At 38.8% G+C, this 17,752-nt stretch overlaps 1 protein-coding gene across 1 annotated transcript in view; it reads right to left on the bottom strand.

Annotated features, from left to right (window-relative positions):
* The window catches only part of TMC3 (transmembrane channel like 3), a 37,897-nt gene that overhangs the window by 1,438 nt on the left and 18,707 nt on the right, over positions 1-17,752 (bottom strand). Inside the window, exons 9-22 of the mRNA XM_038420814.2 lie at positions 16,937-17,084; positions 15,479-15,522; positions 15,172-15,319; positions 14,130-14,239; positions 13,886-13,964; positions 13,118-13,372; positions 8,182-8,310; positions 7,157-7,224; positions 6,782-6,910; positions 4,837-4,947; positions 4,057-4,182; positions 2,257-2,335; positions 2,014-2,056; positions 508-793 (exon numbers count right to left, since the gene is read on the bottom strand). Of these exons, the coding sequence (XP_038276742.1) occupies positions 508-793; positions 2,014-2,056; positions 2,257-2,335; positions 4,057-4,182; positions 4,837-4,947; positions 6,782-6,910; positions 7,157-7,224; positions 8,182-8,310; positions 13,118-13,372; positions 13,886-13,964; positions 14,130-14,239; positions 15,172-15,319; positions 15,479-15,522; positions 16,937-17,084 (1,755 nt within the window). The remainder of the gene's footprint in view (positions 1-507; positions 794-2,013; positions 2,057-2,256; positions 2,336-4,056; positions 4,183-4,836; positions 4,948-6,781; positions 6,911-7,156; positions 7,225-8,181; positions 8,311-13,117; positions 13,373-13,885; positions 13,965-14,129; positions 14,240-15,171; positions 15,320-15,478; positions 15,523-16,936; positions 17,085-17,752) is intronic.

The raw sequence follows: 17,752 nt of genomic DNA, 5'->3' as shown, positions 1-17,752 counted from the left end.
AATCTGGCCTTAAGTGACCTGCCCAAGGTCACGGAAGAAATTTGTGGCAGAGAAAGAAATCCAGCTCAGACATCCTAAGCAACAAGCAAATGCCTTAACCACAAAGCCATCCAAAATATGTAACAATTAATTTTCGTTAAGGCTTAGAGAATCCTCAGACATGTTGCTTCACCTTTACTATGTTTGTCAATTTCATGAAAAGAATATCCTATTTGAATTGCTTTTTAATGTAGTGTAATTTGGAGGGTTTTATCTTTAAACGAGTTTAGGAACTTTATAAACTATATCCGCACAAAAGTACTATAATCCACTCTAGCAATCAAAGGTGATTGCTACCATTCCATAGTAGCCCAGTAACATTATGAGCAAAGCTGCTTTTAAAAACTATTCTGCCAATGTTTTGTTCGTGACAGAGTTAATTTGGTTACACAAATTTTGTAAGTAAAAACAAGTATTTCATGGACATATTGAAATACATTTCATTTCAGAACTAGGAGACAGCCTCACCTGTTTGCAACCTGCTCAATTCTACGCTTCTGTACGCTAGGAACAGTGGGAGTTGGTGTTAAGGGGGTTGGAGTTGTTGGAGTTATATTCGCTGGCCTAACAATATCAGCTTGCGGTAAGAATTGTGAGATTGTTTGTATTCTGCTGCCTTTGGTCACTGGAGATTCAAAATTCAAGACGCTGCCATTCTTTCGGGGTGTTGATGACCGAGCTGAGGACTCCTGACTGGTGAGGTCATTCTCATGCTCTGGTCTTTTGTCATTTCCCTCTCGATTCTGGATTCTGGCTAGAAAAAGCAGAGAGTGATTATAACTTGAGCTGTCAGACCTTTAAGAAGGAAAACAAATGGGCTCAACTTCAGCCTGCAGTAAATGGATGACGCTCCCATAGAATCCTCTGGGCAAATTCAGTGGAGACTAGCACTGAGCACCGAGATGGTGTGGTGATTGGAATCAGTATAAGAACCCAGCCAGATAGATGGTGCCCAATGCATGTCAGGTGCTTGTTGATCAGAAAATTGTTGAAAGTGGCAAAAGTATTGTAAATTGCACTGATTTGGCATTTAGTATGCATGCAAAATTAGTGTAATTTACAAACCAAATCCATGAAATGAGGATTACAGAAAAAGAAATCAACTGGAGGATGTAAAGATAAGGCAGTCTTTTCCCAAGAGCATCAGTTGAACTTATGTTGCACCATTACTAACAGCAGCTGGGCCAAATTAAACTCTAATGTAAGTGGGCAAAGCTTCCATTGACTTCAGTGGCATTTGCACCCACCAATGCCAAAAGCTGAATTTGAGGTCCCCCCCACCCCAACCATACTAGTCTAATTTACTGTATACTATATTCTCTATTACAAATAGTATACTATTTCTGCATACTACATTCCTACTTCTTGACCCAACTAATAGCATATACCACCATTTATGTGTCTGTTGGACTTGGCCCAGTAAGAAATGATTATTTTTGAATGAGGGGTTTCATGAATGTATAAGTTTGAACACTACCAGCATTGTTGCACAGTAATTAGTAGATAAAGGTGAAACTGAACATTCCATCTAGATTTAAATTCTTTTGCTAGTCTATCATTAATAATTCAAACTAGTTAGGCCAGATTCTGCTCTCATTACATCAGTGTCAATCCACAGAAATTCCATTTAAGCCAATGAGTTACTACAGATTGACACTAGTATAAATGAGAGCAGAATCTGGCCCCATGATTTTAATTTAATTAGGCAACCTAAAGTCTTTAGAAGGTCTTTGAAGAGATCCACATTTCACTTATTATCAGTTGTAAAATGTATAATAATTTCCTCATCGCATAATCACCTCATAGGATAAAAACAATTACAGTGAATGCTAGGCTAATGCTAAAACTGACACTAGAAGTAGCAGGTTTATACTGCACCCAATATATTTTTTATTTGTACTTACTGTGCATACGAGAGATAAAAATGGCCAAATGCTTTATTTACAGATGTATTTATAAAAGCTCCCAACTTACCTACTGCTATGTGAACCACCTTTTTCTTGTCTTCAGTTCTTTCCTAAAAAAAAATATATATATATATGGATGATTAATAGTTTGGATGTTAGAAAGCAAACGAGTTAGCAAATAAGAGGTATGAATACAGGATTCGTTTTATGATACAAAACACTTAAATCAACTTTAGAATTTTAGTTAAGATTAGTGCTTTGTGAAAAGCCACCAAGAAGTGTGTAATAAATGCTTTCAATCAGTACTTACACTTTGGATCTGCATTCTCAGTTGCCTGTTGGTGAATTTTAATGACCTTGCAATACTCTGCAGGTAATAAATTAACATGCTAGAAGAGAGGAACACAGGGCTATCTGTGAATCACATCTGAAACATTCCTAGCAATGTTCTTTCAGAAAGGCTCACATGTCACAGAAATGGAATATGAGTTCAGTTCCTCTCCAGCTTTTTCCGTTGCATTGGGACAGGGATGCAAAAGACAAACAAGCTTTTTGAAGGTCAAGCAGTTAATTCTTTGGAGTTTCACATCTTAACAGATAGGTGACATTAAAAACTAAATTTTCAACAGACATTCTCAATTGTGCATGCATTATTTTCATGTGCAAAAAATCCCACCTTCTTGTTTAACATACTTAGGACCAGATGGATCTGCTCTGATTCACACTAGCTGAGAATCTGGACCTTCATTCTGAGTACTGCACACAGAAACAAAATAATGCACATTGTGGCATTCTCTCCCTCCCCCTTCTCTTTTAGCTTTCAAAATTAAGTTCTTTTTGTGGAGATGGGTAGAATATAGCAGCAGCTTTGAGGACAACATACAAAACATAGTAGGTTTGAATATTTGATGCACAATGCAACTTAGTATAATATGCTTCTGCACATTGTGAAGTGTTTGCTATGCAATGGATATTTCTCTTATACACATTCTCCACAGAGGGTGAGAAAGGTGTTATGAGGGTTTTTTTTATGAGTATCATATACACCTTGGTTTACCTGCTTGTTGTTATCCTGCCTGACTGCATAGAGTTAAATCAAATGAGGATATTAGGTGGAAACTAATAGGAAGCAAAACAATAGCAGAGATAAGGTACAAAAGATCTTTTAAGGGAACAGAAGAGGAGTTATTAATTAGGAAATGCCCATCTGCCTGGCTCAAATGAAGTGACCAGGTTAATTTTTTCCAGGCCTGATCATAGGAAATGAACATATCCAATGAATATGAAGGAGAAAATATGGGCTGAATGATATTTTGTGAAAGTGATGCATCTTTCAAACAGCTCAAAATAAATATCAACTCCCAGATTTGATTATTTAAGGAGTGGGGTGGAAAGGACTGGAGAGACTGCAGAAAACTATATTAAATTAACATTTGAGAGCAGGCCTTGATAATTAATTTATCCTGTCAGTAATCAGGATGATTGAGTAGCTTCTATAGATGACAGATTGAGCCCTGTATGCAGTCATATACTGAACTACTGACCAATAATAAACAGAAGACTGGTTTCTGAGACACTCCTGAAGAGAAAGAGAGGTCTGGAAAGCTCATAGAACTACTATTAGGCCAAGCCTTGACAGCAAGTAACCTTACTGAATACTGTACTGAACACTGGGAGAGCAAACCCAGTATTCCACGTCGTTGGCAATGGTTGTCAACTGTCTCTCAACACTTTACCCCTACTGGCCTTTGCTGGACCTATAAAGGGCTGTTGTGCTAGGTTTTGTTGCTTAAATTAAAGACTAACATAGATTGGCTCATATGAATCTGAAAAACAAATGGCCATATCATGCCATCAAATATTTAAGAGGATTCACTCCAGTGAAACTAATGGAAGGAGGAAGTGTTTATCTTAAACATTTGATGTTATGCTTTAAGCATGTTCCCACTCCCGACTGATCCCTAATCCATAAATTCAACAAGACTTTTCCAATTTGTTTTATAAAATTACTGTCATGCAATATTTTCCCCCAGCTATTAAGATTTAACTATTTACAGATAGATACAGTACTGATACAGAGTAATATCACTATGAAATGTAAAATACTTACAACAAAAGTAGTAATGCAGGGAGGACAACTACAGGGCTGCTGATATAATTAATCACTGTGTTGAACCATACAGGAAAATCTGCTTTAATTGTTTCAGACACAATATCATATATTTTCTCTTGTCCACTAAGGGGGAAAAAGTTGATTTGAACTCTAAGAAAATTGTCAGCATTTATCATTTGAAAGTAATATTGCATTGAATAAAACATATTTTTATGCAAGACCATTATGACTAATCCAGCTCCCATTGAAATCAATGGAAAAATTGAAAAGCATCAATCTATTTTTAAAATATGGCCAGAATTTCCAAGTGTTCACCAATTTTGGGTGCCTCAGTTTGAAGGTGTCTGACTTGAGATACTTTGTCCTAGCCCACGAAAGCTTATGTCCAAATACATTTGTTAGTTTCTAAGGTGCCCCAAGGACTCCTCCTTGTTTTTGTTCTTGATGTTCAGAGATGCTGTGAAGTATATTGCATTACATCATGCAAACATATGACAACTGAACTATGCAGATAATGACAAAATGTCTGCAGTTGATAAAACAGATTAAAAGACTTGGGTCAGATACCATTGTATATATTCCTGGTAGTTTAACACCATTTTATGTCTGAACTAGACATTTTTGGCATAAGTAGGATACCATATATTAATTATAAGTAGGACATCAAATTAACTTTTATTTGTCGGTAATCCAGCAATATTTCCATTGAAAACTGTTTAATTTATTGAGACATGAGAACTAACAACTCTCTACAGTTATTATTTCAGTACAACTTACCTAAATGGACCGCAGCTTAAAGACGGTTTATATCGGGCAATAGCAAAAATTGTTGGTAACATGCACAAGAACAACATAAAGAGCAACATAGCCAAGTAGAAGTTATTAGATCTGCAAGAAAACATAACATTTTTCATGTTGTATTAACGATACAGACAACCAGAGCCAATGTGCAGGATACAAATCTACATCAACCCGACAAGTGCAAGAGCTACGCTTCTGAAACATCAATATTGTTTTCTGTTATGGTCAGGAAATAAATCTGTGCAGTCTGTACACACTGGCCTTGCGCAGATTCTTAATAATCAAAATTCTATTTGCTGTGTTCTCTAGATATCACTTATACATCCAGATAACTATTTATAGTATCCACACTGCAAAAACTGAGGTTGCTTTAAAGTTCTGTTTAAAAAATATTTATGAAGGTTTGGGTATTCATTTATTTTTAGATCTTAAGAACATGTTATTTTTGACATGTTTTAAAGACTTGAAAAAAAATCCTTAATTATTTATCTTTTGTCAAGAAATTGAGGTATTATTGTGGGAAAAAAATGTAACAAAGATAAGACTATTGTGTAACGTAAGGTACAGTAGTTGATACTTCATAGTATATATATAAATGTGTGTGTGTGTGTGTATATATATATATATATATATATATATATATATATATATATATATATATAGGGCCCTAACAAATTCCTGGCCATGAAAAACGTACTGTGAAATCTGGTCTTTTGTGTGTTTTTACCCTATACGATACAGATTTCATGGGGGAGACCAGCATTTCTCAAATGGTGGGTCCTGACCCAAAAGGCAATTGGAGTGGGGGGTCGCAAAATTATTTTAGGGGTGTCACAGGATTGCCACCCTTACTTCTGCGCTGCCTTCAGAGCTGGGTGACTGGAGAGTGTTGGCTGGACGCCCAGCTCTAAAGGCAGAGCCCTGTCAGCCGCAGCACAGAAGGAAGGGTGGCAGTACCATACCAGGCCATCCTTACTTCTGCGCTGCTGCTGGTAGCAGCTCTGCCTTCAGAGCTGGGCTCCCAGCCACCGCTCTCCAGCTGCCCAACTCTGAAGGCAGCACCGCTGCCAGCAGCAATACAGAAGTAAGGGTAGCAGTACCACAACACCCCATACAATAATGCTGTGGCCCCCCACCCCACATCTCCTTTTTGGATCAGGTCCTTACAATTACAACACTATGACATTTCAGATTTAAATAGCTGAAATCATGACATTTACGATTTTTAAAATCCTATAACCATGAAATTGACCAAAATGGATTGAATTTGGAAGGACCCTATACATAAAGAAACACTAAGGCACCGATCTTGCAAACACTTACTTAAATGATTGAATTCAATGACAGTTTGGAGTATGATTTTTATTTTTTTTTTGCAATGTTTCTATGCCCACAAAAGCTCTATTGTGTAGATACAGTTATACTGATGTAAAAAATGCTTTTGCTTGTGTAGCTTATTTTACTGTGGAAACCAGTATAAGCTATACAGCAAAAACACTTTTTTGATAGTATAAGCTGCATCTACTCTACTCTATAAATTGGATACTCCATATGATTTACTCTTAAAGGGCCGGATTCAAACCCCAACAGGCATCCAGTAATAACTTACGGTCACAACTGACTGACCCTTTGACGTAGAAGTGAAAGGTTTTGTGTACAATCACAAATCCCAAACTACACAGCTCCCTTTATGCCCTTGTGATGCACTTTCATTTGATAATTCTCTCCAATACAATGCTGCTTTCTACCTCCCTCTCTTCACTACTATATTTTCCTTTACTGATTTTTGCTGAAGGCCTCAAAGTTAATATATTAAATCTAATTTTACTTTTTATTTCCAGCATTCAAGGATACTCATTTCATTTAGTCAGATAATACATTTCTTCTCCTTACATTGAATATTGTCTTTATTTTAACTAACCTTGAAGCTCTGAAAACCTGCTGATGTGGTACGTTACATGTTAACACAGCCCAGCTCCTCAGGTACATAAGCCCAATCAACTTAAGAACATTGAATGCTGGGAGGCAGGGTGAAAAGAAGGCTCCCATCCTAGAAAGAAATATGTAATTTCAAAGTAATCAACACACCTCCAATCAATTTTAGTTATGTTACAATAAGGTATATGAGTAGTTCTAAATAACCTCTCATGTTGTATCAGTGTGAAAATGTTAATAATCATGCAATGCTCCCTTACTAAACTCCTATTTGGATATATGGTGAGTTTGAGGTTTAAGTAATAAATTATCTTGGTAACCAACCAAGGACAAGAAAAATGCTTATATATATATTACATACCAAATCATTCCTTGGTTGTAGACCAAATGTAGCACATTCTCTGCAATTTTGAATTCTCCATATTCCGGCTACAAGAAATACAATGAATGGTGAGCAACTTGTTTCAATATTTTTAATATCTACTATCTAAAATATGAGCCTGTCTAAATTCATGGAATAGATTGCACTCTGAAATCTCCAGTGTAAGTATCGCTCTTCGACATGCAGCAGGCATGTAGTCAAACCTGCACTTGGGGGGTGGGGACACTCAAGCTAATTGCACTCCACTCCACTTTTTAAATTAGCTGCTAAAGACAAGACTGTATATCAGATTTCATGGCAACAGCTGCTCCCTAGCCAAGCATTACTTACTGTGATCTTTATTTTTCAGGACTGTGTGCTTATAATTATTGTGTCTTGCATCACCTGATATCTCATGGGGCATTGTCATAGCTGGAGAGGAAGTTAGAAGCCACCCACTCTCTCCATTTTCAAAAGGTCCATTGATTAGTCATCTTTGACTGTGGGACTGATCCATGATCTCATTATGAGTACGATATGGGAGTCAGTGCGTTGGCCACAGCTGGCAGCGAGCTTGAAGTAATCTCACTGTTTGCTCTGTGCCCTCCAGTTTAAATTCAGCCTACCTATGCCCTTAAGACAAGTCTACACTTCAAGCTCAGGGTGTGATTCCCAGCTCAAGGAGACATACTTGAGCTAGCTCAGGGTGTAGCCATGACAGTGTGAGTGGCTAGCCTCCATGAGTACCTAACCTAGCATGCTCTGATAGGCACACGCTCGGGGTGACTAGCCCCTGCTGCTGCCGCAATGTTCTATTTTTAGTGCACTAGCTTGAGCAGTGCTAGTGCAAGTATCACATCTCCAGCTTGAAGTGTACATATAGCCTTAGGCTTGCTGTGCCCATATGGATAACCTAATTGTTGTCAAAGAAACGACTGATGAACTCAAGGGCCTTAGGGGACAGACTTAGTCTGTCCAATTTTCATCATCAGAATGATTTTACTAAAATAAAAGTCTGTACTTACAAACTTGCTTTCCAGATCCCAGCACCAGCAATCACTTAAGTATCGGACAAATAGTCCACGGAAAAAGTCTATTAGCAGGATGCTTGCCACTGTGAAAATCATGTCAATAATTGACAGCTTCAGCATTTCCTGAAACACAGTTTGTACCAAGCTATTGAGTCATGTTCAAAGCAAAGGATTTGCATAAAGCTCTAGACATATTTGCACTTGACTCATGCTTACAATCCTGATGTAATATACCTTTAATCTATAATGTACACTTCAATTAGTTTTTCCTGCTTTAATGTTTCTTTACATGTTTCTGTTCCAGGAAGGGCAAACGTTTGGTGCCAGCGTTCATCATGCTGCTTATTGCTTGTATCAGATAAAGTACTAGTTATAGTGGATTAGAACGTTCTCTTTAATGACTCAATCTGTCTGTTTTGAAAAGTTATCTTTATTAACTAACAAAGTTTTTCACTTCTGCTATAGCAGTCATGCTTCTGGATTTATTGTACATGGTTGTTTTTAATGCATTTTTTATTAGTGCTGAGAAATACTGCCTCTATACCAAGAGCATAACCAGTTAAAGATGAGATCACAGTGCTCTGAAAGAGACACATTGGATCTATTTATTATTACAATTGTAGCTGTGCATGGCTATCCAAGGTGCATGGGACTTTAACAGAGTCTTAAAAAATACAAAATTCAAACACATAATTAAACAGGAAAACTCCAGTTCCAAACAATTTTGGCCCATACTTTTTTTAAAAAGTCAACCAATTATAAATAACTACCTCATTCCTCTAAGAACTCCAATCATCCAAATCTTTCAACTGTCCCCAAACACAAGACAAAAAATAGAACCTGTAGGATGTAGTTACACTAAACTGGCTGAGTAACACACTATGACATCAATATTCTCTTCACCCTACAAGAGTGCAGGTCCTAATGATTTCATTGGGAGCTGCATACACAGAGGGCAAGGAGAATACCAGAATAGAGATCTGCCAGACAAATCCAGAAGGGGAATTTTGCCCCAGATGATCAAACCAGACTAAAGAACCCAATATTTTTGTTATTTTTTAAATAAAGAGTTCTTGCTTGATGAACATGATTTGTTGGGGAAGAGTCAATATGGCTTTTGTAAAAGGAAATCATGCCTCACCGATATATTAGAATCCTTTGAGGGGGTCAACAAACACATGGACAAGGGTGATCCAGTGGATATAGTGTACTTGGACTTTCAGAAAGCTTTTGACAAGGTCCCTCACCAAAGGCCCTTATGCAAACAAAGCAGTCATGGGATAAGAGGGAAGGTCCTCTCATGGATCAGTAACTGGTTAAAGGCTAGGAAACAAAGGGGAGGAATAAATGGTCAGTTTTCAGAATGGAGAGAGGTAAATAGCTGCATCCCCCAGGGAAATTGTACTGGGACTACTGCAATTCAGCATATTCATAAATGATCTGGGAAAAGGGTTGAACAGTGACGTGGCAAAGATTGCAAATTTACTCAAGATATTTAAGTCCAAAGTAGATTGTGAAGAGTCACAAAGGGACCTCACAAAACTGGGTGTCTGGACAAGAAAATTCAATGTTAAATGCAAAGTAATGCACATTGGAAAACATAATCCCAACTGTACATACAAAATGATGGGGTCTAATTAGCTGTTACCACTCAAAAAAGATATCTTGGAGTCATTGTGGATAGTTCTCTGAAAACGTCTTCTCAACGTGCAGCAGCCATCAAAAAAACGAACAGCATGTTAGGAACCATTAGGAAAGCAAGAGATAAAGAGACAGAAAATATCATAATGTCGCTATATAAATCCATGGTTTTGGAATGGAACACTTGGAATACTGTATGCAGTTCTGGTCCCCATCTCAAAAAAGAGAGAATAGAATAGGAAAAAGTACAGAGAAGGGCAACAAAAATGATTAGGTTATGGAACAGCATTCATATGAGGAGAAATTTAAAAGACCTGGCCTGTTCAGCTTAGAAAAGAGATGACTAAGGGGGAAATGATAGAAGTCTATAAAATCATGACATGTGTGGAGAAAGTGAATAGGGAAATGTTATTTACCTCCTCAGATAACACAAGAATCAGGGGTCACCCAATGAAATTAATAGCAGCAGGTTTAAAACAAACATAAGGAAATACTTCTTCACACAATGCACAGTTAACCCCTGGAACTCATTGCCAGGGGATGTTGTGAAGGACAAAACTGTAACTGGGTTCAAAAAATAATTAGATAAATTAATGGAGGATGAATTATTAGCTAAGATGTTCAGGGATGCAACCTGGTGCTCTGGGTGTCCCTAAGCCTCTAATTACCAGAAGCTGGGACTGGATGACAGGGGATGGATCACTTGATAATTACCCTGTTCCATTCATTCCCTTTGGAGCATCTGGCACCAGCCTCTGTCAGAAGACAGGATACTGGGCTGGATGGACCATTGCTCTGACCCAATATGGCCCTTCTTATGTTGTTTTTGAACAATGGGCTAAACAATGCAGAGGCCCATTAATCCAATGAAGTTCAGGCCACCAGACTGGAAGTGTGGCACTGATAAATGAAGCCCTTTGAGACCAAAACACATTGAGACATAATGGAGTTAAATTACCTTTTGGGGGGTTGGTGGGTGGGTGGAGAAGAGATCGTTCAAATTTCCCTTTAGTATTTTTGTTCTATCATCATCAATCCAAAATAAGGGCTACAAACAATGCTCAAATCCCAATCTCTCATAGGGGCAATCTACCAACAACCATCATCCCAGGACAAATAGTTTTCTGCAATAACAAGCACATCTGCACACTGTACATCTCTTTTCTCCCCCACATGCATCCATACTGATGAACTGGCAGGGGTTTGAAAACAAGTTTCCTATTGTGTGAAGTACTGGGAGAACATCTAATTCCCTTCTGGCTTAAAGAACAGAATGAATAGGTCATGCAGAGACATGGGACAATGTGCATGTGCACAATCACCTGATTGGTTTAGGTTTCAATCCTGCATTCAGATCTGTCCGGGTGGATCTCTGAGTCTATGCACAGTTGCAGAGGTCTTCCAGTGCAGATGTGAATGCAAGATCAGGGCTTTAGAGTATAAGCTCTGAAAGAAAAGGACATTTCACAACACAGAAACACTGTCAAAGCATAATGAATAATAACATGCACATCCATCCCTGCAAAGTGGACAGAGAAAATGGTGGAAAGATCAGATCCTCCTCTTGGTCCATCCCCTAACCAACCTGGGCCCCGGGACAGACTTTCACAGCACTGCTACTGACATGTGGAACTCCCCCCCGCCACACCCTTCCAAATGTGAAAATATGCAAATTTTGCCCATAGGCCAATTCATTGCAAAATTTTTACTCAGTTCTAGTTGCAATGTGCTCTCAGTATCCTGAGTATGTGCTGGTTGGTTGCTCAGTCTAAGGCCTTGTCTACACTACAGGGGAAATTCGATCTAAGCTATTCAATTTGAGTTACGTTAATAGCGTAACTCAAATTGACGTAGCTTAGATCTACTTACCACGGGGTCCACACTACACAATGTCGATGGCAGATGCTCTCCCGTCGACTCCCCCTACTCTTCTCGATTCAGTGGAATACAGGAGTTGATGGGAGAGCAATCTGCAGTCGATTTAGCGGGTTGGACTTCAGTAGACCCGCTAAATCGGCCGCTGATGCACTGATCGTCAATCCCTTGGTAAGTGTAGATAAGCCCTAAGAAACAAGATATGAACAGTAGTACACCCCTATGGGCTTGATGCACCAGGTCTGAGTGTGCAGGCTGAGCACAGGCTGATGCAACAGGCTGAGCTGTGTTCAATGCAGGATCTATAACTGGAGCAGGAAGAAGGACTCCAAGCCATCTTTCCATTGATTTGACCCTCAGTCTGATTAGAGACCACCCCCTGTCAAATGTAGAATCTCCTAATGTCTGAAACAAATATCTAAGTTACATCATCTACAGATTTCAGAGTAGCAGCTGTGTTAGTCTGTATTCGCAAAAAGAAAAGGAGTACTTGTGGCACCTTAGAGACTAACAAATTTATTAGAGCATAAGCTTTCGTGAGCTACAGCTCACTGATGAAGTGAGCTGTAGCTCACGAAAGCTTATGCTCTAATAAATTTGTTAGTCTCTAAGGTATCATCTACAGAGGTTCCCTAGGGACTGTTCCTCCGGCTGGCCATCACCGGATCAGTGTGCTGTGCTGCGCTCTGCCTCTTTCCAGTCCTGGACTGTCCAAAAATGCCCTCTATGCCACCCAGGAATTCCTTTTACCCCCAGGGAAATGCCAGTTGCCCGAGTAGGGTAGGCACTTATGAACTATGAGGCCTGAACAAGGACTGGTGGGGTCTGGCACTCATCTTACTTTTTTAATTTAAAATCTTGAAAGTAAGTGGCAATGGTTACCTGGGGTTTTCTATGAGATTTCCTTATTCATTCCAGCTCCCACTAATGTATCTCTGTCAGGCACCCAGCAGGGCTGCAAATACCAGAGGGGAATTCCCAGCAGGGACTCCGCCCAGCCACCCTGCTGTGGTGATGACTGAATGCAGGGGGATTCATGCTCCTCTGCATGCTCAGAGATGCCCTGCTTGGATGAGAGAGCCCCCATTCTGTGCCCCCACAATTTCTGGCTAAGTCAAGTCTGATTCAACAGCTGGATTTTCTGTCTTTGAATCTGGCATATAAATAGTAAATCAGGTGGGCTGTCGTTGTATAAGGGCAGAAGTTCTACCAGGTGAATTGAATGGGAGAGTTGGTCAGAGAGACAACAGGTACTACTTATTTTAGATCCATGTCACTCTGTATATTCTTACGTCTGGCCTTGATAAGGTCTCTGGAAAGGAATATAACGCCACCATGTGATTTTTTTAATTTGTTAGTAAAGCAAAGCAATGTATTTAGTCTATTTTTCTTAATAGGGAAAAAAGAGACTTACCTGACCAACGTATGTTTCCCAGCACTGATCCTTCTGACTTTGCATGTTGTAGGGATAGGAAGTTGTCTGGTTAACCAGCATGACAGGTATAGTGTAGTTCTGAGTATGACTCTTTTCCAGAGTCAATGTGCTGTTTCTCCTAATTCGTATATCAGGGATAGTTGTAGATAAGTTGTCTTCTTCGGGAAGGGTTCTGGTGGCTAAGAAGCTGGTAGAATCTATCCAGTTACTTGCACTGCTGTTAGCTTCAGCTTCCTGAAAGAATGGAACAGAAGTTTAGTCTAAGTGCTACATTTTCAGCTGTGGTCTCCATTTGCCTGCAAAACTGTGCAGATGTCCATGTGTCCAAAATTGCAAAGGCACCCATTTATGTGCTCAGCCATGTAATTTCATGGACTAGTTAGGTGGCTAGGCACCTAATTTCCTGATTTGTATGTGCAAATGATCTACTAATTTTGTAGGCAGAAAACAGGAAGTTGATTTTAGACCAGGTTGAAATATTTGGCCTATTTTACCAAAGTAGTTAAACGATGCACAGAATGGCTATCTGTTATTTATCAGCATCCCTATGGATCTGAATTTCTAGATGACTGAAAAGATTTATAAATGAATACCACAACTGATCTTCTAATCAGAGTTCTACTATATTTCAATAGGTATATTTTGGTTTCAAACAAATTTATTTTGGACTTTAAATATGCTACAATAATAGTTCTATGTGTCAAATTAGCTAGTTTTAAGACACATAATAATAGCAGCAATACTTACAGCGATACTCATGCTGTCCACTTTATCCAACAGAGCAATAATTAAACTGTAGAGGTTTCCCAGATATAAAACGAGAACCCTGAAAACAACAAGCATAGTATATGGGGGACAGTCATCCAGCAGGATTATTCTGAAGATTTCTATTTATGTTCTACACTGGCTGAAGTAAAATGTGTCATCTGTACATTTCTTTCCTCCCACCAAACAAACCAAAAATTGCTTTGATACTGAATATGCCTAGTACCTGGCAAGCTGAAAGCGAAGAGTGGTTCTAGGGTGGTACATCTCTAGTGCTGCCACAAGTTCAAATGCAGAGGGTGCAATCATAGTAATTAGTGAAACAACAACACTCACCTACAGAATAGAAAGACAGTCTTTATGATGCTTTTTTGTAGCCTTCTTTGGTATTTGAAGAATTCTTTGCTTGCTGATTGAAATCTTGACGATGCACTAGAAATACTTAGTGGTGATTACAATAACTCAGCAAATTCTACTTTTAAATGTGTCATTGACAAGAGTAAGGACATTTGTGACCTTTTTTTGATTTTTGATCTGGAATATTGCTAAGAAGCTTCCCACCTTAGTAACTACATTATAGTTTATGTTATTATAGAAGTATTACTTTTATATTAACAATAAGAAATCTGAAGAGTGTTTTTCTCTGATCTTACTCAGATCTTACTCATCAGTTGCTATCCTCAAGCTAATGCTTTTGAAATAGTTGTTATTGCCCATGGACCAGCATCTGCTTGGCTCTTAATGTGGATGCACAAAGATCTTTCTCCTTCTGCGGCCCATGTAAGGGTCAAGTAGAATTGCAGGCCCTGTATCCTGAGGAACTGCTGCATCCTCACTCCCGCTGTGGCCACTAAGAACCCCTCGCTGTGCAGTGGAGGTGGTAATTGTGCAGGGGATCCATGTAGCAGAAGCTCCACCCCCACGTCTCCCCTGACCTAATCTCGCAGCCCTAAAACTCCAGTGCAATCAACCCTTGCAGAATTCTGCTCCATGACGCATAGGAAGTGCACACTTCCTTCATGGGTTTAAGGCTCTGACTCTGAAAACAATTATGCATGTGTTTAACTTTACTACCAGGAGTAATCCCATGGCTCTTCTATACCCATTGAGGGGCTGCTGGGCCGAGTTTTTCCCCATACTATGGACAAATATCAGCAAAATCAACAGTAATTTGTAACCAGCCAAGAGGCTTTGCAGAACACAGAACTCTAACCAGAATGCACAGTTACAGACTAACAAAGAGGTCAAATACAGCTGACATACTGTACCTCATTTTTCTCCCAAAGCGTCAGTTCCTTTTTAGTGCGCTCTAATTTTTGGGATCGATCCACAACAAAGTAAATGATGTAAATACTTCCAGCAAGTGAGAGAAGCACAAGGATGTTTGCAATAATCCTTAAGCATATTGTCACAGCCCTGGAAAAGAGTCACACAGCAAATGCTACAGATGGGCCACCTTGCACAAGTAGGTGTTTCCTGCATATTTTTTTAGGTCATAAAACAAATAGGTCAACATTATGTTATATCTGCATTTAAACAGTGGTTTTGAAAATAGCCTCAGCCATGTATACATACAGGTTTTTGCTTTTTTTCTTTTCCTGCTCTTCCAATATAGCTTCCTTGAAAGAAACACAGAATTACCATTTTAGCAGCATTTAATAAAATCAATAAACATTTCCTCTACCCGTTACAAACCATAGAAGTTAATATGGCCAGATCCTGCACTGCATTAGGGAACAGCTGACATACGGCTCTGTGCTTCTTTACTTAATAAGAGTACTGCATGCTGTGGGTTTAAGCAGTAAAGGAGATTTTGGGGGAACAAAGACATTAAGAACTTTATCACCCTCTCTTTCCTGGCATATTCTGTATTCACTCCTTTCTAATATGTTCATTGTTTAGATCCCAGTCCTGTTCTAGGATTCACTAATGTGGATCTGTGGGTCGTGTTGTCTCATTTGCTTCAATTGGACTGAACCTGAGGTCCCCACTAGCAGATATTAATGTAGGATGGGACCCTTAGATTATGAGTTGTTCAGAGAAAGGACACATCACCTGTGTGAGACAAGGTGGCTGAGGTAATATCTTTTATTGGACCAATTTTTGATGGTGAGAATGACAAACTTTTGAGCTTGCATTTCAGAACAGCTCAGTGTAGTTCAAAAGCTTGTCTCTCACAGCAAAAGAAATTGGCCCATTAAAAGATATTACCTTACCCACCCTGGTCTCTCTAATATCCCGGGACCAACATAGCTACAACAACACAGCATACATCACTTGCATGTTTCCCATGAGGCACGTAACAGCCACATGTAGATGTTACAAAATAATATCAGCATAAATCATCCCAGTGTTTAGGATACAAATCAAACTGTTTATTGGTTTGTCCTAGACAATTTGGAGTCATTTGGACAAAGGGCTTTTAGTGATGATGTGCCAAGGTTATGGAATCAATTACTTCTGGATATTAGGAAAGCTGTGTCTGTTTTTAAAAATCTAAATGGAAAAGGTTCATGTGTAATGCAGCTTTTAATGTTGATCTAGTTATAAAATGCCCCTGAACTATTTTGGTGAAAGTACAATATAAAAGCATATTATCAGGATATTAAAAGGATCCTGATTCAAAGATTCATTAGAGTTGCAGCAAGGATGAATTTGTCTCAAGGTTTTTAACTCCAAATAACACATGTAATAATGGGGATTAAGACGTTGCTGTTGGAACATCACACAATAAATGAAACGGAATGACACTGTTGACAAAATGTCATGTGACAAAGTGACGTGAACCTCTAATTTACATATCATGTCTGTTAACCATAACTCATGTCATCAGTGAAAGTTGGGCGCACAGATCAAGTGCATGAAGCAGCAATAAGATATTTGATACTAGCCCTCTGCTAGGTAATCAGAGTCAGAAATAAACAATGCACAATAGGAAAGAAATAGTATGGAATGGAACGGATGAAAAACCACTCTGCTATTTACAAAGCAATAGACCTAAACTATGCTTTTGTTCAGAGTCTAAATGCTTACCCTGATACTATTAACTATTGCAGCAGCTTTGCTTTCTGCAGCCTCTGGATTTCCTATTAAATAGTCCCAAGCACAGAACACTCTCCAGCAGAAAGTATAATTTTCATCAGAGGCACTTGCTAGACTCATTCTTGAATTCTTTGCCATTCTGGAAAAGAATAATAACAATAAATGTTAATTGTTGTAAATGTGTGACGGTTTATGTGATGTGAATTGGTTCACAGGTGTCTATACCACAAAAATGACTAAAATTGGAATTAACTGGCATTTTTGTTGGCAATCTCAATAGAGAACCTAAGAACAGAGAAAGATACAGAGACTGAACTATTCCTTGTCCATAGGAATGCATACTCCAATTCAGAGTTGAAGCACATTGGTTGGATAGTATGGAAAAACGTGCACTGCTGCCTGTGTCTGACAGAAGACTTCAGTCTCAAGGGCTGTCCATCTTATACCTTTTACCAGACTAAATTCACTTTTAAAACCCCTGTGTAGGATCTGATTGGAGGAAAGGTGTCATAGCAATGTCAGAGCATTATCACTATGATCGAGAGAGCCTGGCAAAAATGTGATGATCTTACACAGGATCGATGGCTATTCTTTATTGTGAATGCAGATAACAATAGTGATGGCACAGTAAAAAGACAACAGATAGTCAGATGAAAAAACTAGTGATACTTTACTCAGCTACTGTTTTAAAAAATAGCCCACCGATCTCAGGTGAGTAGATCTTCTTAAGGATGTAATAAATCAATTTAAGGTCTTTAAAGAAGTTAGGTGATCATTACAAAAAAAAACTACCCTAACAAATGAAAA

This window comes from Dermochelys coriacea, chromosome 10 (assembly GCF_009764565.3).
Source record: "Dermochelys coriacea isolate rDerCor1 chromosome 10, rDerCor1.pri.v4, whole genome shotgun sequence".
Taxonomy (NCBI): Eukaryota; Metazoa; Chordata; order Testudines; family Dermochelyidae; genus Dermochelys; species Dermochelys coriacea.
This window is presented reverse-complemented; position numbering and strand designations above follow the sequence as displayed.